We start from the raw sequence: 23632 nt of genomic DNA, 5'->3' as shown, positions 1-23632 counted from the left end.
GTGCAGTTTCGTTACCTACAGGTTTCTGTGTGATTGGATCATGTTTTTTTTTTTTTCCTGCAGAATCGTTTTTGTGACCATGCCATGGGCCTAGAGAGCACATATTATTGGCTTCAGTCCCCTTGACTTTGTACAATGCCTGTCTGACCTGTATAATCATACTGTGTGTGTGTGCATGTCCGTGTGTATGATTTTCTGAGAAGGGACAAAAAAAAAGCATTCATTTACTAAATTGCAATTTTCTAACCTATTTTCAATTCTGAGGATTAAATGAAAAAAAAGTAACGTGAATATTATTATCAAGTAAGTGAAAACTTAAGTTAGTGTGAAGACACAAATTGTAAAATATGTTTGTTTCGTTTTGTCAATATGTCTGTCATATCTGCCGGAAATGAACCATAGCATTTGTGATCGATACTATGCATGTGACTATCTATGAGTGCATATAAAATGTGAAAAAATACATATGTCATTTATTACATCCCGTTTTTCAAAAATTTAAAATATATTATCATCTTTAATCTTTATAAATACCTGTGAATATGATATAACATATTCCCAGCATTAGCTGAATGAAATTCTAAAATTTCATCTGTTAACTTTATAATCTAAAGAAGAATTAATTGCACAACAGTGTATAGACCATAGAAAAAAGGCTTGGTGGATTTAAAATATAAAGTAAGGATTATAATTTGTTTTATCTGTTTTAGTGGAAGAAGCCGAGAATGTGATGAAATTCATGAACGAAACCACTGCCCAGTGGAGGAACCTCTCAGTAGAAGTTAGGAGCGTGCGGAGCATGCTGGAAGAAGTAATCGCTAACTGGGATCGATATGGCAATACTGTGGCCAGTCTTCAGGCCTGGCTAGAGGATGCAGAGAAAATGCTAAATCAATCAGAGCATGCCAAAAAGGTAAGGTTGCTTTTTACCAAAGGAAAGGAGTATGCACAAACTTAGCAATGAAACACTTACAGCGTAGTTCTCTAGGGAGTGTTATATATCTGCAAATGTGACTCAAGATTCTTGACTTTGCCTGAAAAGTTGTGATTTCAGGTTAGTAAATTATTTTAGGCCAAGAAATACTCTGCTTTATAGAAGTTATAACAATTCCCTCCCCGATCAGTTCAGTGTTTGGCTTTTGCATTCAGTAGAGCAAGAACCTATGGAGAGGCAGCCAAACCCAGGGGGCAGCAGAGATCGCTATACTTACCATTAGGTCTGTACATGAAGGGCCCTGACCTCTGTGGATTTCCTCATTTAAGAGAGGGCAACATAATATTGATTCTGAGTAATGACACACACCAGTTGGACATCTGGGTTATCACATTTCTGTCTCTTTGGGTATTCTTTTTTGGATTTTGTCAACCCTCAATCAAGGGTTGAGAGTGGCAAGAGTGGGCAGGAATGATTATTTTTCCTCCAATTACAGGTGTGTATGTGTGGGTTTAAGAGGTACTGTTTTACTTTAATGTCAGTTACATTAAAATATCGCACAAAATGGATTGATTTCTGTATATGTACTTCTTAATGGGAATCTGATATTTTCCCATGAAAAATCAATTTATATGTAAAAGATTTTGAAATGCCAGGCTCCCATTAAAAAGTATAGTAAACACATTAAAATTAGTGCTTGCTATCCAAGATTGGTTCTTCTTTTATTGTGTTATGCAAGTAGGTGCATAATTTTTAAAAGTTTACCACTCTATATTTCTCATAGATTAAATATTCTTGTGTAGCTGAGGATGACAAGAACTGTATACCCATACAGATTTTGGCTTTTCTGATTAGACTGGCAGTGCCCTAACAGATGTCACATGTGTTAATTTCATCCAAGGGATTATAACCTCCAGAAACAGAAGTGTTCTCATCTATTTATGTGGGAAGTCCTCCCACACCTGGCTTATAAAATAGATTTTGAATTATCTTTGGTATCCTTGGTTTTCACTGTGGCATGTGTGTATATGTATGCACAAGTACACATGTATTAACTTGAAATCAGCAGAAAACTGCCTCATTGCCAAGCGAGTAATCTTAAATAAGAAACAATGTTATTTTAAGTCTTCTTGGCCCAGATATTTAATTTTTAAAAATTTTCCTTCAATGATTTATATCCATGATTGTTAATTATCATGTACTATATTCAGATTTTAAAATAAAAGATAATAGGTCAAAAGTTTGTTTATAATTTTTAAACTAAACTATATATTACTCTAAAATCCCACACCTTTTGTATCACTCTGGCACTGTATTTGCCCGCCTGAAGACTATGTATAAGTCCCCTACACTTACAGAAATTCAGTTCTTTCATCTGTAAAATAGGAATAACATAAAATGGTCATCATGTTTTGTTTTGTCTTCAGCAAAAGATATGGCAAAAGATATAAGCTGTTCTTATAAAAAGACACAGCATTTCTAGTTCTTATTTTTGAACCTCTTTATTGAAAACTGCATTTGGAAGGAGAGCTAACATTTACTTTAAAATTTGCACAAATTTAGAACAAAGATACTTCTCTTAGTTTGGTTACTTCCATATCATTTATTAATTTTTGGTCTGTGGTTTACAGTAGTGTGTGTTGTTTATCGTTTAGGATTTTTTCCGAAATTTGCCTCACTGGATACAGCAGCATGCTGCCATGAATGATGCGGGCAATTTTCTAATCGAAACATGTGATGAGATGGTTTCCCGAGATCTTAAACAGCAGTTACTGTTGCTCAATGGGCGATGGAGGGAGTTATTCATGGAAGTCAAGCAAGTATGTCTTTCAAATCTATATATGCCTGGAACATGCATGTGTTATTATAAACACGGTGATAAACAGTCTGCTGACAGACTTCCATTGTTGTAGCATGGGCTTATTTAGGCAGAGTACAGATGCTTAGAAGTGTTATGTTTATTTTTGGTCCTTTATTTTTTCCCATGTATAATAGAGGAACATTACAGAAATATATAGTTTGATTAAGGATTATATTGACATATGGAGCCTACAAATATGGGACGACTCATGTTTGAAATCATAATTCTTTGCTTCTATGCTAGTTCCTTTTTTCCTTTCACAGTAATTGGACTTACTTCAAGTGTATCTAAAATAAGAATCAGAAATTAGCATCTTCCTTACCATATAACAATTTTAGAGAGTACGTGGATGTGAAGGTTACAGGCTTCCAGAGGTTTGACTTAATTATTTTCCATGTTGTGCTCCTCCCTTTTCTTAACAGTATGCTCGGGCTGATGAAATGGACAGAATGAAGAAGGAGTACACAGACTGTGTAACTGTCCTGTCTGATTTTGCAACTGAGGCCCAAAAGAAACTTTCTGAACCCTTAGAAGTCTCTTTTCTTAATGTCAAGTTACTAATTCAAGACTTAGAGGTGAGGGGGTGTTTCTGGACAACAAAGTGAAAACCTGTTCTGTTGTGAAAAGGAAGATCACTGAAGTTAACCCAGATCATTGCAAAGTTTTCCTATGTCTCTTTGGCACCATTTTGACATGTGTGCATATCCTGGTTGGCACTTCAAAATTGAAAAAAAAAATGCATCTAAATAAAAAAAACCTATTTGGATTTTTTAAGGATATGTTCTGGTCATAGAGTAACTTCAAAATAGTTTTTTAATTCAGAGATTTTTTTCTACAACCAAATTACAAAGGACTAGTAGAAAACAGGAAACATCTACAGATAACACTTCTACATAAATGCCTCTCCTATAAAGTATTGACTAAATGAATTGCGCCATTTACATGTTTTGAATACCTTGTGGCTCTCAAAAATGAAGTAATAGAAGAATATTTAATGATGTGGAAAGCTTTTCCAATATACTATTAAGTCAGAAAAGCAAAAAATAGTATCCTTTTTTTGTAGATATAAAAAAATGGTATAAGCATGCATAGGGGAAAACATTAACGATGTAGTGATGGGATGTTGGCTCTGGTTATCACTGTGAGAAGATTGTAAGTAATTTAAATTTTCTTTTTCTTATTATCTCTGATTTATAAATCTTCTACGATGACAATGTGTTACTTTTTTTAAGAAAAAGTAAGTTATATAATTGTTAAGGTCAGAGGAATTGCCCCAAATTAACACACATTCACTTGATATAATGTTAGCATACTGCATTGACACAGTTATTTTGAAAGTGTGAAGATTACTTCAGCTTGTCTGTATGTTAAATTAAGGATTTATGATTATTTCTAAAGGATAGCTTTTTATCTATTCATGTGATATTACCAATATATAATACATTAGCATTAAAGGAGAGCAATAACTGGGATCTCCAAAAATTTATTAGAAGTATAGGATTTTATACAGTACCTATTGATTTTTGTCCAACCTTCTGTGGAATCCTGAAACTAAAAGGCAATGTACCATGTGTTGATGTAGCTGTTTCAATGATTCACACAGGACATTGAGCAGAGGTTGCCTGTAATGGATGCTCAATACAAGATGATTACGAAGACTGCACACCTCATTACCAAAGAGCGCTCCCAAGAAGAAGCTAATGAAATGTTCGCAACCATGTCTAGGCTCAAAGAACAGCTGACCAAGGTGGGAAAATACTTTAATGCACGACACGCTATACGGGACCAACACTGCCTTCAACGTGCTTTACACCTGCTCAGTCCCACCCATGAGCAAATTCTTTATTGTTAAGAGATCATGCTTTTGTTTTTTACTGTGATTCTCGGTTTAGTAACTCTGTCATTTAGTAACTTTGTCATGAGTTTTAGAACTGAAACTACGGAGCTGATGTCAAGTATTACCTCTGTTAATTTAGAAATACTAGGAGCTTTATTAAAAAGATAAGTCTCTTCTGGAGGAAGAAAGGATCAGTTAAATGTGATAAAACAAAGGGGGTGGAGAAAAAGAAGGGGAAGGAGGTGGAAGAGATCAGACACTTAAATGAGAAAGAATTCCCAAATGCCCTTTTATTGAGTTTTATTTGACATCCCTCTGCTCTAAGATTATTTATTCTATTTTCTGCTTGCATTGCCATGAAGCAGCGGAAAATTCTGCCCTCTTCAGCTCATGGAGCTCACCTTAGACTTAAGATCTATACCACTTGTGTACAGGGAACTCTGTGGCCATCAAGCACTAGCCATAGGACTTTTCTGTTCTATTGAGGGACTTTCCTTAAGAATTTTGGAAGTTCCATTGGGTTTTTTTATCTATATGAAGTTGAATTTTATGAAAATGGTATTGTTTGTGATTGGGTAATTAATTTCTGATAGAAGAAAGGAGTACCTATATAAATGAAGAGGAAAATTTTGTAATGAAGAATTGAGAAACAGAGGAAAAGAAAGCAGAGAACCTGTTATTTAGGAAAGAAAAAAACAGAAAGAGAATAACCTACATGAAATCAGTAGTGGAAAATTAATGAAAAGAGGAATAAATGAGATAGGTGAAAATAGGAAGAATCATGGTCTTGAAAAAAAGAGAAAACTTCATTTGCCGAACTGGTATAATTAGAATGTTAATTTCTAATTCTTTTTATTTTAACATTCAAGTTAAGATATTTATAGAGATTGGGTACAATTTGAGGTCAACGTTGTTGATTTGATAACCTTCTGGCTTTTAGAGCCATATCTTGGATTTGCACATCTTAGCATAGGCCAAGTTTAATGATTTAGGGCAACCTCTGAGAACGCAAATTCCACCTGTAAACACATCTAAGTTGTTAATCTTTTTTAAACTACTACTTCAGTTGTAACATCTTAGTTAAGTTTTCAACCATAGCCAGGAAAGATTCCTAAAGCATACTTGATTTTTATGCATATTAGCAGATTCTCTTTATTTTGTTCATGGTCATTTTAGCAGAGCCTTTTTGCAGTAGACCAGTAGCTTTCTTTTGGGGAGTTTATCCTTCAGGCAGGGTATCCGACAACATGAGAATATTTATAATTTAAGAAAAAAGAAAATAACAAGTACTCAATTTCCTTTCCTTGGTTCCCAAAAGTATGAATAATATTTTGGGAGCAATTTGAAGTAAAATGAATGGTGACAGGAACTTCTTAGAGAATGACCTGGTCCAGGATTCTAACGTAGAGGTGATAAGGCAGAGACTTTATGGCTCTCTTGACCCCCAGGAGTGCGTGGCCTCAGCATTAGGATAAAGAATACAAGTGCATGAAATAACAGCCTTTTTGTTTAAAGACAAGTGAAAAATGAAGGCTGGGTCAGTTCAGACTAGAGATATATCCCTAGTACGGGGACCTTTGCAAATAAATTGATACATGACTTGTGCACTTGGTATGAATACGATGATGGGCAGAGAGTAGTGAAGCATGGAGCTGGGGGAGATAGGAAAGCATAAGGCCTGTCTGGGAGGAATGAGTCAGCAAAGTTACAGGTTTGTCTAGAGTTAAGGGTCCAAGTAGTAGAGATCTTGAAAATAAAGTTGGAAGGTCAGTCTAGATAATGTAATTCATGACTATCTCAGATCAGATTTTGAGGCCGAAGTGAAGATGAGCTGCATAGTTTATGAGGTGGAATTTGATGCCATCTGGCTCACCAACAACATCGTTTAGAGGGAAAGTTCTATCCAGATGGACAGTTTAGATGAATCTTCATGGGAAAACTCTGTAGCATTTATTTGTCTCAGTGATATAGTAGTGTTGTTTTTTGTATCAAAATTTAACAATACATAGGAAATGCCATTAAATAAATGTCTTTGGAGATCTGTAAGGACCAGATGACAATATCACTGACGAAAATGTTCATGAGAACTGTGAATAGTGCCCTGAGTTTGTGGTAATTAGTGGCCTTTAATAGAATTTTTGTCTTTGTCTTTTTAAAGGTCAAAGAATGCCATTCTCCACTCCTTTATGAGTCTCGCCAGCTGTTGATACCATTGGAAGAATTAGAAAAGCAGATGACATTCTTTTATGACTCACTTGGGAAAATCAATGAAATTTTAACAGTTCTTGAGCATGAGGCACAATCTAGTGCTCTTTTTAAACAGAAACAACAGGTAAGGAGAAGTCCCCTTGAGAAGACATAGTAATTTTAAAGCATGTGTAGTAAGACTGAGGTGGGGCTTACAGTGGTAGAAATGCAGGTGGGACAGGAAACGTTTTTCTAGAATAGTGTTGGCATCTCAGCGTGCCTGGGTGGCTCAAGTCCGGTAAGCATCTTCCTTCAGCTCAGGTCATGATCCCAGGGTCCTGTGACTGAGCCCAGGATCAGGCTCCCTGCTCAGTGGGGAGTCTGCTCCTCTCTCTCCAGAATAACACTGCCATCTCAAAACAAAAATAACATCGGTCCAAAGATGAAACCCCTGTCCATTAACGATAAAATAAAAATTTTATCTATCTACATAAACTTACATAGAAAGAACATCTTTATAAATAAATGTTTAATTTTAGATATTTAGATATATATAAAAGCAAATAGTTGCATTCTGTTTCTATCCAGTGTCTATAATCTGTGTCTTATGAGATCTTTTCTTTGCCTCTAAGATTAAGTCTGATTATACAATCATAAAATTCTGGAAATGTGTTTAGAGTGATAATCATTTTTCTTCATCTCATTTTTAGTAAGCAGATCTCTCTATGCAGAACAACTTCCCACTCTTGCAGTTAATTGACTTATTTAGGTGGTTTATTATAAATGACCCTATCCATCAGAGGAGCCCGAAACTTAATGAGCAAATGGTTTACCACTGCATCCACTGAAACAGATTCCTGGAAGAAAGGCGGCATCACTTAGCAGAAAGAGCAGAGAGTATCTGACGTGATTCAGAGAGGTGTTCAGATCTTAGATCTGATATAACAAAGTACAAAGCCTTGATTAGCTTTTATTTCCTCACCTTAAAATGCAGGTGATAATACCTAACTTGAGGGCTTATTGTGGAGATTACATTATATATTCCATAATGTAACTGGCACATAGTGACACATAATATGTACTCTATAACTGGTAGCAATTTTTATTACTATTATCATTATTATTGATAGTAAGGCCACAATGATTATACCGCCAAACCCTATTCTAGTGGGTTCTCATCATATTGGATAAAGATTGTCTTTCGCTTTGAGTCATAGTGCCATTTCTCATATTCTCAAATTGCTATAAATTGCTGTCAAAGAATCCTTCCAAAATTAAAATAACATTTGATATTTTAAAATAACAATAATATTTAATAACATATCTCTAACATATATTACTCTTTTATGTCCTAAATCTTCAGAAGGGAAAATATGTCCTTACTTTGTTTTGCCAAAACAAACAAACAAACAAAACCTTGGTCGTAATATTTGCCTCTAGATTACCAAAAGTGGTATCCAAATGAGCAGTTTGAAATACTTTTCCAAAGCTGTTGAGGATGTCGAAATGCAAATAGTGTGGCTTCAAGTAAAAAAATGATTGTTGGCCTTGGGCTGGGCTGGTTAATTTCCATGCTGCCAATTGTAGAAGCCACTATGATGCCAGGTTACTAAGCAGAGGTGGAAGGGCCTGGGTCACCATGGTTTCTCATCCCGCGAATGTGGGACAACTGCAAGTCCTCCCACACCCAGCAGTCTGCTGCCTTTTGTGGTTAGGATCTGGGGGCCACCATTTTGTTAATGAGGTTGACAGCTTATGAACCTTAGGAATTCAAATGTTGTACATTTTGGAATACACAAATGATATATAATTTGCTGCAGCTCTTTCAGTTATGTGCATTGGTATTAAATTTAGTCAGATTAAAACCTCATATGTGGATTGATTTTGTGATTGTTCTCTCAATAAATCATAGGCCTGTGAGTTGGACACATTGCAGACAAATAACAATTTTGATGGCCTTTTGTTTTCTTAATGTTATTAACACGGGCATGAAATAAAAAAAATCTCAAAAAACTCAATGTGACATTTAAATGCCTTATATAAAAAGCACTGACTTCAGTGATTGCTTAAAATTGAGCTCTTCTCAATGAAAAGAAACACTTCTCTGTACTTTTGATTTTACTTACAGCTGACTAAAAGCCTAAAAGCCATATAATGTTGTTCTTATTGTTTTGTAATGGTTATTCTCTTTGCTTCTCTTTCTCACCCTTTTAAATACTGTTGTTGTGGGCTTCCTTTCTCTGTAGGAACTGTCAGCTTGTCAAGAGAGCTGTAAGAAAACCATGACACAAATTGAGAAAGGCAGTCAAAATGTTCAAAAGTTCATGACCTTGAGTAGTGTCTTAAAGCATTTTGATCAGACAAAGCTCCACAGACAGATTGCGGATGCCCATGGTGCTTTCCAGGTAAGCTTTCCCCTTGCTACAGAGACGTGAGCCAGGGAAAATACAAAGAATGAGGACGTGTAATCATCACGTTTCATGCTTTCCCTCTTGCTAAATGCCTCGCCTACTGAGGTTTGGAACCAATCATTTTACTTCTTCTTTTTCTTGTATTCATTAATATCAAAAGAAGTTGATTACTCTCATCATGATGAAATGTATTCCTTCCAAGTTTTTTTATTTGAAGAAACAATACTGTTTAACAAAATGATGCTTTCAATAATGAGAAAGCAGCGTCACATTGGCATTATTTTTTAAATTAAGAACATGGTGAAGAAAATTGGAGACTGGAAGAAACACGTGGAAACCAACAGTCGCTTGATGAAGAAATTTGAGGAGTCTCGAGCAGAGTTGGAGAAGGTGCTGCGGATCGCTCAGGAGGGCCTGGAGGAGAAGGGAAACCCAGAAGACCTCCTGAAGAGACATACCGTGAGTTTGTCCCTCATGAGGCACTTGACCTGAGGACGCGGACAAGTGACCTTGGATGAAAAATAAAAAGAACATTCTGTTCTAATACTAAGTTTTTGAGGCAGGGGGGAGGAAGAAGTGAGTTAGGAAGGCAGAAACACTTTAGGTTATTAGACCCAGAAAATGGCAGCAGCAAAAACAACTTCAGGAGCAATCGATGAGCTGCATTGTAATTGGCCAATCTTAAGTCCCTGAAATGGAAGAGAGTTATTAGATATATAGTTCAAGCTCTCCTGAACTATTTCACTGAGAAATTCTTACATAACCAACATACTCTTTTTAAGAGATGATTTTAGGCGGATGGCTAAGTCTCTGTGCTCATTTCATGAATCCGCCATATCGAAGTGTGAACACCATGTCACTTGAAGTTCAGTAGCTGATCCACAACTGGTCCTATTGTGAAGTCATCTTCCTGTTAATCATACTCATTTAAATCATATTGGTGTTGAAAATGTTCGTAATCTCTGAAGTGCTAGATGGAGATGATGGGCCCTCTGAGAACATGTGTTTTGAGTTATGTTTTCTGGAGTTTCAGTGGATATTGGTATGAACCACACTGTCAGACGATGACTGCTGTGTTTGTGCAGCAGCTGACTGAACTCAGGGTTGCTGGCTGTGACCACACACCGTCTCCTGCAGCGGATACATCTGCTGCAGTGTGGCCCTTTCTATTTTGAACCACTGTTGTCTCAAAATATCTCTGCATATATACTCCTGAGTCTGTGTGAGACTTGGTCGTGCATATAGGTGCACATGTGCTGTATGGGTCTGTTTGGTCTGCCATAACAATGTACATAGACTGTGTGGCTTAAGCAGCAGGCATCTATTTTCTCACAGTTCTGGAGACTCTAGGTCTGAGATCAGAGTACTAGCTTGGTGGGGTTTGGTGAGGACTCTGTTCCTGGCTCGTGGATGGTCACCTTCTCACTGTGTTCTCATAAGGCAGAGATACATAGCGAGCAAGATCTTTGATGTCTGTTGTTATAGGGGCAATAATTCTGTCATGAGGGACCCACCCCTGTGACCTCATCTAACCTAATTACCCAAACAGCCTCATCTGCAAATTTCATCACATTGGGGGTTAGGGATTCAAAATATAAATTTGGGCAAATAGTGGGGGGGGGGGCACAATTCTGTGTATAGCATGTGGGGTCATGTGTGTACTTGTCTGAATGTGGAAATGGCTCATAATGATCCAGCAGGGCCTGAAACACATTGCAATTAGGTTATGAGGAATTGTAAGGCTAAATGCTAGCTTCTGCTCTGCTCTTCTGATTTTACCAAAGAGGAATGAAAACTCTATTACTCTGGAATCAAGGTTTAAGCCCCTTGGCATTCCAGAATATTCTACCAAATTTGAAAACAGCAAAGATTTTTTTTTTCTAAAAAATGAAAAGCAGCAGTTGAATTTCAGATGTGGTGGCTTCTGACTCATAACTATAGATAATTATAGTTCATTCCTGAAAAAAAGAGAGTAGTTGCCAGGAAGGTTTGAAGAGGGCAGCAGCTGGCTGAGGGGCTTGTGGAGAGGCGTGACTGCTTAACTGTATAGTATCTGATGCTGCCTTTTATTCTGCCCGACACTCTTAACCACTTCCCCCTCTCCATGCCAGGAGTTTTTCAGTCAGCTGGATCAGAGAGTGCTCAATGCTTTCCTGAAAGCTTGTGACGAGCTCACCGACATTCTCCCCGAGCAGGAACAGCAGGGCCTGCAGGAAGCCGTTAGAAAGCTCCATAAACAGTGGAAGGTGAGTCAGGACATAATGAGAACACACACATAAGTAGGTGTCACGCGTGATGGGAGAGAGCATAAGGGTGTCAAGTTTCAATTGTAAGAGAAATGTAGAAATTCATGGAAAATCACCACAGCTAGGTCTCCCATTTAAAAACAACTTCAATAAAACAATGATAAAATATGATACGATTTTGTTTTTCTTATTTCTTAGTAGCATCGATTTTATCATATTACTTAAGAGTGCTCTTTTTCTTTTCCTGAGTATTTTTGGGGGTAGGAATGACAAGGGCATTTTACTTCCTCGGTAACATTTAGTAAACTCGTCTCATCTAAGTAAATTACATTAGGTACATTTTGCTGTTTTCAAGGATTTTACTGTCTGGTTTAGATTGTTATGATCTAAAAAAATATAAATACAAACATTTATTGGTTAAGGACTCAGGGATGAACAAAGCACAGTCCATTTCTCCAAAGAGTTTAGAGTCCAGTAGGGGAGATAATTAGTTGCAGATAATGAAAGTATAATATATACTAAGCCCCCAAAAGTATAGGTTATACTTATGAAAGCTTTGTAAGAGAGAAGTGGGCGCACTTGGAGAGTAGAAAGGAGTGAATCAAGTGACTAGTTTTGAGCTAGGATTTTAAAGAAGAAGCAGAGATCTAGGGGAGGTGTGGTGGGGGGGAATAACAGCACCTGAAAGAGAGACAGCAGGGCAGCACCCAAGTGGGGGATGTAGGGATTCACTTGGCTTGTCTAACTTGAGTGCCCCACACTGGGCTTGTCATAAGGAAGCTGACTCTAGAATCTGCATGCCAGGGGAGCAGCTACAGTGTAATGGAGACTCACCCAAAGCTGTCTTCCTCAAGCCAGGCTGGAGGAAGCCTGCTCTAGCAGCAGGTGAATGAGTGCTATCACAAGATAATAGCGAGTGGCGAACTTCATGTGTATTATATGAAGAAGTCATGGGGTGTGGAAGATAGGCAGCTAAAACTCTCTCCATCAGCTTTTGTTATTCTCTCGATTTTTTTTTTTTTTCATCTCAACAACATAGGCCAAAAAATCAGCCCCAAGCAGAGGAAAAACACAGTTAAGGACATATTTTGTTTACTCGCTAAATTTGAAAATTAAATAAAGATTCTTAAAGAAACCCAAGCTTTTTAAGATATCTTTAAAGCTTAACATATCCTAAATGTATTATAGAATAGAGATTCTAATGAAAAGCTGTATTTATTTTACTTAAAAACCCAAACATTAAACCCTCTAGGTTATAATCTGTTTTAGTGTTTTCATAGCCCCCAATCATTTTCTCATCAGTTATCTTGGTATTTTATTTTAAAAGTAACCTTTCAAATGCCATAGGATGCAAGCTGGCTAAAATTAGTGAATTGTAGGACTAAAGGTAATGATGTAGCTTATGCTTATATCAAAAAAGAACATAAAACATTTCATGTTTGCACGCTGCTTGCTGGCTTGTTTTCTCAAGGAATGCTCTAAGGAAGAAGGACAAGGCAGGTGGTCAAAGGCATGGGCTGTTTGATCCTGGCTTCTTTGCTAATACTTTTCTCTTTGCCCTTTGTGTAGTGAGTATGAATGTGTTCTTCCTACCTCACAGGGTCGTTGACAAAATTAAAAGGGACATATGCAGGGGAGAGGGTGTGTGGAATCAGTGCGTGGTATAAATTTAGTTTCAAATCTAGCTTTTCTACTTATGCCTGAGCCTCAATGGTCTAATCTGTAAAATAAGAATATTAAGACTGTGTAGGGCTATAGTAAAGAGTAAATAGAATAATTACTGTGAAAAATCTGACCCTGCAGGCTGAAAGAATTCATTGCAGTCCCAATATTTGAAAAAGTACAAAGCAGGTGCAGACAATAGTGATTAAATCACATTGGCCCCAAAGGGAATATTTTATGGTTTTTGCCACTGCAATTGAAAATGTGTATAATCAGGAATGGTATCATATTTTTTTGAATCTTCCTATGGAATGTAGGATCTTCAAGGAGAAGCCCCATATCATTTGCTTCATCTGAAGATTGATGTGGAGAAGAACAGATTCTTAGCTTCTGTAGAAGAATGCAGAACTGAGCTGGATCGAGAGACCAAGCTGGTGCCCCAGGCAGGCAGTGAAAAGATCATTAAAGAGCACAGGGTACGTCTCACACACCCCAAGTGCAGGCATGCAAAGTCACATTGTTACCTAAAAGATATATAGCTGATATTTGGGTTTGGTTCTGAGAACACTAAATAGCTTAATTACTGTATACTAGACTAAATGGGAATCTTCTATGAAAATATGAAAGTATTGTATGGATTCTCACAGGGATTATATAAACATTTGTTGCTCATTAGATTTTCTTCAGTGACAAAGGTCCTCATCATCTTTGTGAGAAAAGGTTACAGCTTATTGAAGAACTGTGTCTGAAACTCCCAGTCCGGGACCCGGTAAGGAACACACCTGAAACCTGTCACGTGACTCTCAAAGAACTCAGAGCTGCCATTGATACGACCTACATGAAGCTTGTGGAAGACCCAGACAAGTGGAAGGACTACACTATCAGGTAGCTGTGGAACTGCTTCCAGAGATGGACATGGTCTGTCCTAATACTTGCTAATTCAGAGATCATTGCATGACAAGAGGTGATGTGTGTTTCCTCTTAAAGCAATAAAGAAAATCAGATTGTGTGATCTTGCCCATGCTCTTAATATAAAAACGCTTAATTTAAAAGAATGGGTTTCAGTCAGAAACAGGGTGAAGCACTTTATTTCCAAGGGACCCAGATGTTACCTCTTTGAAGCACATTGGGCTGTTCCTTTCTCCCTGATTTCCTCATATCCCCAGAGAGGAACTTCTACCTCTGGGTTTGTGTCTCAGTCTGGTGGAGATAGATGAGGCCAGACCTCAGGTGGTGCCTCCCATACTCCCAGGTGCTCAGGCCCTGGAAACACACCTTTTTCCTGAGCTGAGCTCCATCTGCTCTGCTTTCTCTTTCCTCCAAGTGACAGCTCAGAGGCAGCCACCCCTTCTCTGAGCTTCATGTTAAAGGAAAAGTTTCCAGAAAATCTGTTAATTGACTTGCTAATCAGTTGATTGTTAAATTTCCATGAATAAATTCAAAATAGAAAATGTATTTTAACCACTGGGATATTGTCTCCCCTTAATAAGAGAATACTTTTGTTATTTCAGAATTTCTGAGTTCTCATCTTGGATATCTGCAAAGGAGACACAGTTGAAAGGGTTTAAGAGTGAACCCTTCAATACTGCTAACCACGGAGAGGTTAAACGTGCTGTGGAGGTTAGTTCTGGGCCATATTTTTCATTAATAAAAAAATTAATGGTAGACAACCTGACTAACTGATGTATTCTTTTTCTTTCTGTAAAAAAATTAAATTACTGAAAAACCGTCTTAAGAATAAGTCTCCTTGTGTTACTGGGGAGAAGAATAGGGGATTTTCCCTATTGAATCATTGTTAGCTTGGAAATTTAGTCATACTTAGTGGTACCTCTCATACATCTTTAGCTAATGGAAAATCCTGAGAGGAAAACTGCACGCATGGGCATACAACACAGCAGAGATTTAAGAATTGCCATGGAAAACAAGAACACTGTAGCTTTTTATACATTTTCAGCCATTCAAAAGCCAGATCACAGAATTGGGCAAGGTCTCTAAGTCTCATTTCTATGTCACATTCAGTCTGGATTGATCAGCTCTGTGAGCTTGGGTACAGCCTGATAAACCTCGCCAGGTGACAGAACCTCGAGCCTGAACCCAGTTCACATTCTGTGAATGACACACAGCAACCCTCTCCTTCTTAGCGTGGCTCTGCTCTGTTTTGTAGACACACGCCGTTGCGAAAATTCTTGTCTTTCAGCATTTTGAACTCTTGCAAGTCACATGGTTGCTGTTAATGAGAATATATTTCCTTTCTATTCCTATCCTCTGAGTTTCATGTTTTTCTCTTAAATATCAGTAACATCCTGCTATACCTATAGAAAGATATTCATATTTGCTACTGGTTGCTGTTATATTACAAACCAAAAAACCAAAAGCCAGAAACCATGCACATCTTAAATTGAAGAGATCACTTGGTTCTGGAACCAGTCACTTTCTGTGGGTGTGAATCCTCTGTAGCAGCATGCATGGTTTCCTCGTGCTTCCCAGAACGTGTGCAGGAGGAATGCCCCAGTCAGCATTTCCGCAGTTCCCAGACCTTACAAGGGCTGAGCCCCCAGAATCCTTCTGGCATTGTCCCGGTCACTATGCCCTCCCTTCCTACATTAGAGTTGTGCTCCTGCTTGCACATCTACTATGTGGGTTATTGACTTCCCAAAGCTAACAAAAAAGAGGCATAAAATATAAGTTAATAGAGTTAAGATCAGTTTTTAGGGCATCTATAATAATATTCAACAACTAAACTCTTCAAACAAAAAGAAATCCACTCACCAAAAAGAAGGACTCTTTCAACCTTTTTTTCTAAAAATACCATGTTCCTTCCAGATAAAAGAAGATAATATATGTTATAGTTCCCAATTTTGGTATCCCATTTTCTTCAACAGTACTTTTCGAGGCATCTTTATTTGTGATCAAGGGAATACCTGTAAATATCTAACCATCTAATTATGAACTAACTATCTAGTTAGCTTTTTGATATAGAGAGTATTGATTTTACATTCAGGTATTGGCACTGGGGAAATACTTTTTTCTAGCACTTGTGGACTTTTGTTAAAGGTGTGAACAAAAAGTAAAATAAGCAGGCACTCTACTGGTGAATGAATGGCTCTCCTACATCCACCGTATGAACTTTCTTAGTCTGAGTCCTTTCTTAATCCACAATGTATTCTCTTCATTCCAGGATATCAGAAATGCTGTTACCACAAAGGGTGAGACTCTCAACTGGCTGAAATCCAGACTTAAAATTTTAATTGAAGTTTCTTCTGAGAATGAAGCCCAAAAGCAAGGAGATGAGCTGGCAAAATTATCTAGTTCTTTCAAGGCTCTTGTGGCTTTGTTGTCAGAGGTATACTATTTACTCATACTCTAAATAGATAGTTTTGGGTGAGGAGTCTGGTGGGTTCTTTTTCTTTTGGTGTGATTTAAGAAGCAATTATATAAAGAAAGTGTATTTCAAACACAATAGTTAAGATACTTACTCATATGAAGATTGGTGGGGAAGATATTTGAATTATGGTCCGTGCCATTATTGGATGTGTTGGTTCAGAGTAACAACCTATATTTAAAGTACAAAGCTTACCAGATCCACACTTTTTACTCTTACTAAAAGCATTGTTTCATGGTCAGTTGAAGGTATATTATGGGGTTAAGAACGTAGGCTTGGGAGTCAAGTAAACCCAGAGTTAAAGTTTAACTCTGCTAGCCCACTTCCTATGTAATCTTGGGCTTGTCACTTAACATCTCTGGGCCTTGACTTTCTTACTTATAAAACAAAGCTAGAAAAACTTACCCCTAAAATGCAATAATATATGTAAAGCACTTAGAATATAGTGCCTGAGAGTGAATGCTCAATAACCAATAGTTAGTAATAATAAAATATTCAATGTTAGCAGACCAGTAAAATCTGTTTTATGCAAGACTTACTCATTTTAAACTTCTTGATATATATTTCAGTGTTTATATTCCTCTATGGATTAAAATATACAAACCTATTTACTTCATTTCTAGTAGGGCCCCTTCTACCCTCGGCGAGAACGTTTTTACCAACCAGGTTGTCGTGCACGTCTAATGAATTTGTGCATGGGAAGATAACGTAAGAATGGAAAGTTAAATAGATAGTCATCATGATTTCTTGAAGTCATTTATGACCTTGCATGGAAACATGATCATCTAAGTGACTTAAACTTCCATGATTCTGAAGATTTAGAATCCTCTAGAGATGTCCCTAATCTAACAGTTTGGTTAATTAACCTTTTATATTTTGAATGCATGTAGATCCACTTAAGACTCTAGCAGAATTTACATAAGCCAAAAATACTCTGAACTGCTTGTGGTTTTAGTTTTATGTGTGAATTTTGATATTATGTGTCCATTAAGAATTTTTGACAAATTGAAAATAGTAATAGGATTAATCAAATTTTGGAGCAGGAGTTATTTCAATCTTTTGATATCCATCTTTCATAGCAATAGTCCAGGTAGTATAGCCACGACCATACTTTAAGTAGAATTCTGACATCATTCTTCTGTACTCTTTCTTTTATCAAGAAGGTAAGACGAAAAGTAAGGATTACAGTTTTAAAAAGTAAATATACGTGCAGGTGATCTTTGATCCAAGACTTAACAAATAGGTTTAGTCACATTGATAGATGAGTTTATATTTTGTTCCTCCCCCCACACACACACATAAAACACTTTGTCAGCCTTTAAAGTTAGAAATTATTAGTCTCCCTGACACTTTACCAAGACCATTTATTTACTTTATCTTCCAAGTACTCTCATCACACTGTCCATGGGACTTGTAGCAAAAATCTGCCCCTAACAAATACAGACAGTAAATCTTTGCACACCTATCTACCTTAAACTTCGTAGTTTATATTCATACCCTTCTACGCTACTCAATCATTAGTAAAACCAAAGAAAGAGGAAGGGAAAACATTCATTTTGTTCATGTAAGGATTTATATTAAAAGATGGATTTGACACATTCAGTCTATCCTTTGATTATAATCCATTTAATATTTAAATTAATGTTGAACACAAAGTGTTTGCAGTTGTCCACTATAAGAAAATGAGGCTGTGGATAGACTGGCAGTATGTAATGATGAGTCAATGAAAGCTGTGATTTACTGAGATCTGGAGTTTGTGATTTTCATTCGGTGGTCTTCTTACTGTTTGTTTGGAGAATAGCACACTCACGCCCGTGGGACAAACTCAGAGAAGAGGGTCAAAGGATGGGATAAGAATGGAGAAACTGAAAGGCTTCTGTGGAACACAAATGACATGCTATGTGAAAATGATGAATTTAGTGAAGATGGAGAGCAATAGACTTTGAAAACAAAAGATGGTGGTGACCCTGCACTAGAGGAGGCAGAAATGAGACAGAAAAGGAAGCTGAAAATTCAGGGAAAAGAATTCACCAAAGAACCACAAAATTAGCAATTATATTGTGTTTTATGTAAAAATATTGGAAGTGCATTTTCAACAAATACTCTTTATTCTTTTCATTTGTTCCCCTCTACAATTGTTTTCCTTACTTTAAATAGGGTGGACTCAGCTTTCTTATAACGCATTTTTATAATTTATTATTGGATTTTAGGCATGGGACTGTCATTAAAGGGATCCAGGAAATAAAACATACAACGTAACCACTTTCACTATCACTATCACTGTCCTGCCCTGACTGCCAGGTTGAGTGGGCACAGAGCACCGTATCCGATGAGGCTTCAATTCCCATAAATGGCTATGCAGTTTAATAATAACTAAATAAACATAAGAAAAAATAAAAGAGATCTGTGTATATATTTCAAGTTGCGGAGATGGACTTTACACATATTCTTAGAATATTCAAGATTACATGAGCATCATATGACTTATAATTTTTTCATGAAAATCTAGGTTGAAAAGATGTTAAGCAACTTTGGGGACTGTGTCCAGTACAAAGAAATAGTGAAAAGTTCCCTTGAAGAGTTAATTTCTGGCTCTAAAGAAGTCCAGGAGCAGGCTGAGAAGATTCTGGACACCGAAAATCTGTTTGAAGCACAGCAGTTACTTCTTCATCACCAGGTAGGATGCCCTTTATCCAGGGCACTTATGCAAAGTTTGTTAGTCACTGACAGAACCAGGGAGGTGAAGAGACCTGCATGTCTAAGAATAAGGACAAAGGTAAAGGTAAGGGGTGGGGGTGAAGGGTTAAGAAAATGGGGGTCCAGGTAAATGGTTAAAAAAATTTTGGCACCTCTGTTCTCTGTTAAATATTAGCTATTTCAGAAGAGCCTGTAAGATAAATTCTCAGCCTGAGTGATTTGATGACGTCAAAAAGTTCAAGGAATATTGTGGAGGAAAAGTTGATTTAGCTATGAAATCCTTCATAAAACTTGCTCAGTTATCCTTTTCATAACAGAGAAGGAAAATGTAGAGATAAAATGCTCCATATTTGAGATCACTGTTCTTTGTCATTCTGTTATAATCCTGCTCTTCAATTTACAACTTAGAATACATCTCAGTTTGGAAAATTATAACTTACATGAAGTACCAGACCTTCCAGGATAGTATGCTTTTATGAAGGATTAGAACTGGAAGTAAAGAAATTCTGGTACATGTATTGATAATAAACAATTTTAACCAACTTACTTGCCAAACTCAATATAAGTAGAAGTATGATTCAAATCAAATATGTTAATGACAAAATCCTAGCTAACATAATGTATAGCAAAATGCTAGCTAATTTTATATATAATAATATATGAACATGGAAGTGGCATTAAAAGTATATGTAAAACAGCAGCCTCTAGGCTTTACAGATTTATTTAATAATTATAAAAAGACGGTGAGTACAAAAAAAATAATGCTTGGTATTACATTGTTCTCAATCATTGTAAAAGTTGTGTTTGGGTTTCAAGAGAAATATGTAATTATAGATATTTACATTAACATTTTAAAACTCTTCACAGTTCTTGGACCAGGTGCTTGGTTATATGCCTGTGTTTACTTTGTGAAAATTCATATGGTATACACCTGAGATTTGCCTACCATTGTTTGTACATTATACCTCAATAAAAAATCTATTTTAAAACAACTTTCCCCATATATCTTAGCAGGTTTATAATTCTGAATATACCCAGGAATTAAATCTCTTAATATCAGCATTTTTACAGCATAAATGATAAAAAAAATTAGAGTTAGGACTTCATGTTTTTAGGCAAAAACAATTCTTTAAGGAGAATCATGTTAAATGAATAGTTTTGTCAAATTCCTTCTGGAGTATTGCACAAAATGCTAAATGTCTAAATTTGCACACAGTTAAAACACCAATATCAAATTAATTATGTTGTTTATCATTAAAAACATAAAATATTGATAAATAAGGCCCATTTTGACCAACATAAAGTCCCCATTGCCATTTTAACTGTTCACATTACCTTTTTCTTAAAGATTTAGTTTATTTATTTGAGAGAGAGAAAGAGAGCATGAGCAGGGGTAGGGGAAAAGGGAGAGGGACAAGCAGAATCCCCGCTGCCCACTGAGCAGGGAGCCTGGCGGGGGACTTGATCCCAAGACTCTGAGATCATGACCTGAGCTGAAGGCGAGTGCTTAACCGACTGAGCCACCCAAGTGCCCCTATTCACATTAAGTGTTAAAAGACAGTTTGGGCCCACAGTGCAGTGAGGTTGTGCCTTTCTGTACCTCTGTTAGACTGTTGGTGTTTACGTCCTGCCTGGCCGCTTCAAGAGTAACATTTACACCCATCTGTTGTCCAGCAAAAGACAAAGAGGATTTCTGCAAAGAAGAGAGACGTACAGCAGCAGATAGCTCAGGCTCAGCAGGGAGAAGGTGGGCTATCCGGCCAAGGCCGGGAGGAGCTTCGGAAGCTGGAGAGCACCCTGGACAACATGGAGCACAGCAGGGAGAAGCAGGAACGCCGCATTCAGGTGGGAGACCAGAAGTCTAGGACCCTGTTAACCTCCAGGTCACATCTCTTTACATCTCCTAATGGGAGCCAACATTGGTTCCCGCCTCTGATGCTCCAGCATTGTGTGAAGTATTGATACGAGTTATCTCTTTTAATCATCACATCAACCTCAGGAGATAGGTACTTTAATGAGCACATTTTGCCAGTGTGGAAGCTTAAACAGGAACAGCTGGAGGACTTTACCCAAAGTCACAGAGCAGTGATCAGTGATAAAGCCAGAATTTTAATCCACACTTGTCTGAATCCAGGAATTAACACTGGATCATTGCACTTTTCTGTCCAGCAGCCACACATTTATGCTTTATCATGATCTTGACACTTTTAAAAAGTTTTTGAATTCTTGCCACCTGCTCACTACCCACTCCCCTTCTTTCTGTTTCTCCCTTTTATTTTTTCTGTTTTTGAAAGAGACTGGGAGGCTCTTTTTTCCTTTATCCCTTATGCACATTTCAAGTAATATCCTTAGATTCTTAGGGCTTTACAGCTGATAGAAAACTCAGTATGCTGGTCTACACACCCTCCTTATTGTAGATGAATTTAAACATGGAGTGAAATTCTTACAGGAGACTAATTAGGATCATCTTTGTTCAGCATAACTGTGTGAAATCTGAACAGAGTTAACTGGAGGTTGACAGCCTAACAAATGAATGGAAATGTGAACAATATTTTGTGACACATGTTGATAATTCATAACATGATATGTTTATTTTTTTTTTCAAATTTAGGTCACATTAAGAAAGTGGGAGCGATTTGAAACAAACAAAGAGACAGTGGTCAGATACCTTTTTCAAACAGGTTCCAGCCATGAGCGCTTCTTGAGTTTCAGCAGTTTGGAAAGTTTATCTTCAGAACTGGAACAGACAAAGGTATATCAGTATGACCATATGATTTCTTGGTACTCCTGATTCAGAAGAAAAACTGTGTTGCCATCTCTTATGACCATTAATTATTATAATCATTCATTTAATCAGTACTTCTTGTTTATCGATCACCCACTCTTCAACACACTGGTCAAGTTGCCCTGGGGAATGAAATAAATAAGACTTAAACATCAAGAACTAAGAGAAATTTTTATTAAAGTGGTAAATGCTTAGTTCCCTCATAGATGAATGCATTTAAAAAAAACATCTTTCTGAATGCAGTATTATTTTCAACTGAACCTTGAAGGGCAGGTGAGACATAGAAAAGCAGTGTGGGACAAAATATGAGCATTCCTATAATGGCAAATAGCATGAAGTATGAGAGTATATGGAGATTCTGTTTTAAGGCAGAAAAGTGGAGGTACAGTTGTGAAGGAAAGTTGGGCCATATCACAAAGACTGGAAGGTTTAAGCAACATAGAACCCTAAAAGTTTTTAAGAAAAAGGGTCACGTGACTGGAGCTATACTTTAGGTAGATGCATTTTTTAAAAAGATATTTATTTATTGATTGATTTGAGAAAGAGTGCGAGCATATGCAAGCAGGGGGAGGGGCAGAGGAAGAGGGAGAGAGAGAATCCTCTAGCAGACTCCCTACTGAGCATAGCGCCCTGTAGGGCTCCATCCCAAGACCATGAGATCATGATCTTAGTCAAAATCAACAGTCACTGCTCAACCGACTGAGCCACCCAGGTGCCCCTAGGGAGATATATTTTTAAAGGTGAAAGACTGGTGTCATGGGATCCCATTAGAAAGTTATTGCATGTGGGTGTTAATATAGGCATGAATTAGGGTAATGGGGAAGGCAGTGGGGACAGATGCAAGAGATAGAGAGTAAAGGAAAGGAAGATGATACCCAAGGTTCTGAGCCTGACAGACACAATGGGAGTGAGACAGGGACATGAAGGAGTGGCTGTCAGTTGAGGAAGATGACGGACTCAGTAGGGACAGATTGAGGTTGAGGCTCAGTAGTGTGTGCTTCGTGAGCCCAAGCCCATAAGCCCAAACACCTTAGACAGTCAGAGCAGACCAATGCATTGTCTGAAGCATTTAGAGAGTTGTACAATTTCTTTTGGTTCCTTTTGCGCATATTTTGGGTTTATAGAAATGACTGAGTAGTATAGAAATGTGTTAGCCAACGAATCAGAAAGAAGTCTCACATCCTTTTGTTAGTAGCCTTCAGCAAGTAAACTGCTGTGCTGCTTTTTTCTTACCAGTAAAAGGCTTCTCTGTCTCACATACTGACAATTTTGAATTCTCTCTCCTAGTATTAACTCACTGAGAAGTTTGAAGTCTTATAAAGCTACAGAATTTTTCAATTCTGTATGATTTTCATCAGCCATTGAAATAGAACATCGTTTTTAACTTTAATTTTAATTACTTTATATATTAAAAATATATCAGGTGTCTTTTATAAATACAAACAGATTTATTGGATTAATTATCGTGGGTGTTCCACCCAAGTTCTATGCAGAGTTTCTGATACCTTGTGGTTCTGATCCCTTTGAATAGGTTTATCAGCTGTAGATAAAGCAAATGTGACCTTTTTAGTCTTACTATCAAAATTTTCTTTAGCTAATAATCTTGCATACTTTGGGATTGATTTACTAA

At 37.2% G+C, this 23632-nt stretch overlaps 1 protein-coding gene and 1 long non-coding RNA gene across 2 annotated transcripts in view; one reads left to right on the top strand and one right to left on the bottom strand.

Annotated features, from left to right (window-relative positions):
• The window catches only part of SYNE1 (spectrin repeat containing nuclear envelope protein 1), a 442550-nt gene that overhangs the window by 154746 nt on the left and 264172 nt on the right, over positions 1 to 23632 (top strand). The window contains exons 16-30 of the mRNA XM_040627972.1: positions 711 to 913; positions 2590 to 2754; positions 3218 to 3370; positions 4399 to 4542; positions 6791 to 6964; positions 9066 to 9224; positions 9525 to 9689; positions 11342 to 11476; positions 13456 to 13614; positions 13815 to 14023; positions 14650 to 14758; positions 16317 to 16481; positions 19030 to 19197; positions 20892 to 21062; positions 21829 to 21969. Of these exons, the coding sequence (XP_040483906.1) occupies positions 711 to 913; positions 2590 to 2754; positions 3218 to 3370; positions 4399 to 4542; positions 6791 to 6964; positions 9066 to 9224; positions 9525 to 9689; positions 11342 to 11476; positions 13456 to 13614; positions 13815 to 14023; positions 14650 to 14758; positions 16317 to 16481; positions 19030 to 19197; positions 20892 to 21062; positions 21829 to 21969 (2420 nt within the window). The remainder of the gene's footprint in view (positions 1 to 710; positions 914 to 2589; positions 2755 to 3217; positions 3371 to 4398; positions 4543 to 6790; positions 6965 to 9065; positions 9225 to 9524; positions 9690 to 11341; positions 11477 to 13455; positions 13615 to 13814; positions 14024 to 14649; positions 14759 to 16316; positions 16482 to 19029; positions 19198 to 20891; positions 21063 to 21828; positions 21970 to 23632) is intronic.
• The window catches only part of LOC103666903, a 31504-nt gene continuing 17526 nt past the window's right edge, over positions 9655 to 23632 (bottom strand). The window contains exons 2-3 of the long non-coding RNA XR_569608.1: positions 21886 to 21954; positions 9655 to 9739 (exon numbers count right to left, since the gene is read on the bottom strand). This is a non-coding gene — a long non-coding RNA (uncharacterized LOC103666903). The remainder of the gene's footprint in view (positions 9740 to 21885; positions 21955 to 23632) is intronic.

Source organism: Ursus maritimus, unplaced genomic scaffold, assembly GCF_017311325.1.
Source record: "Ursus maritimus isolate PB19 unplaced genomic scaffold, ASM1731132v1 scaffold_13, whole genome shotgun sequence".
In the NCBI taxonomy this organism is placed as follows: Eukaryota; Metazoa; Chordata; class Mammalia; order Carnivora; family Ursidae; genus Ursus; species Ursus maritimus.
This window is presented reverse-complemented; position numbering and strand designations above follow the sequence as displayed.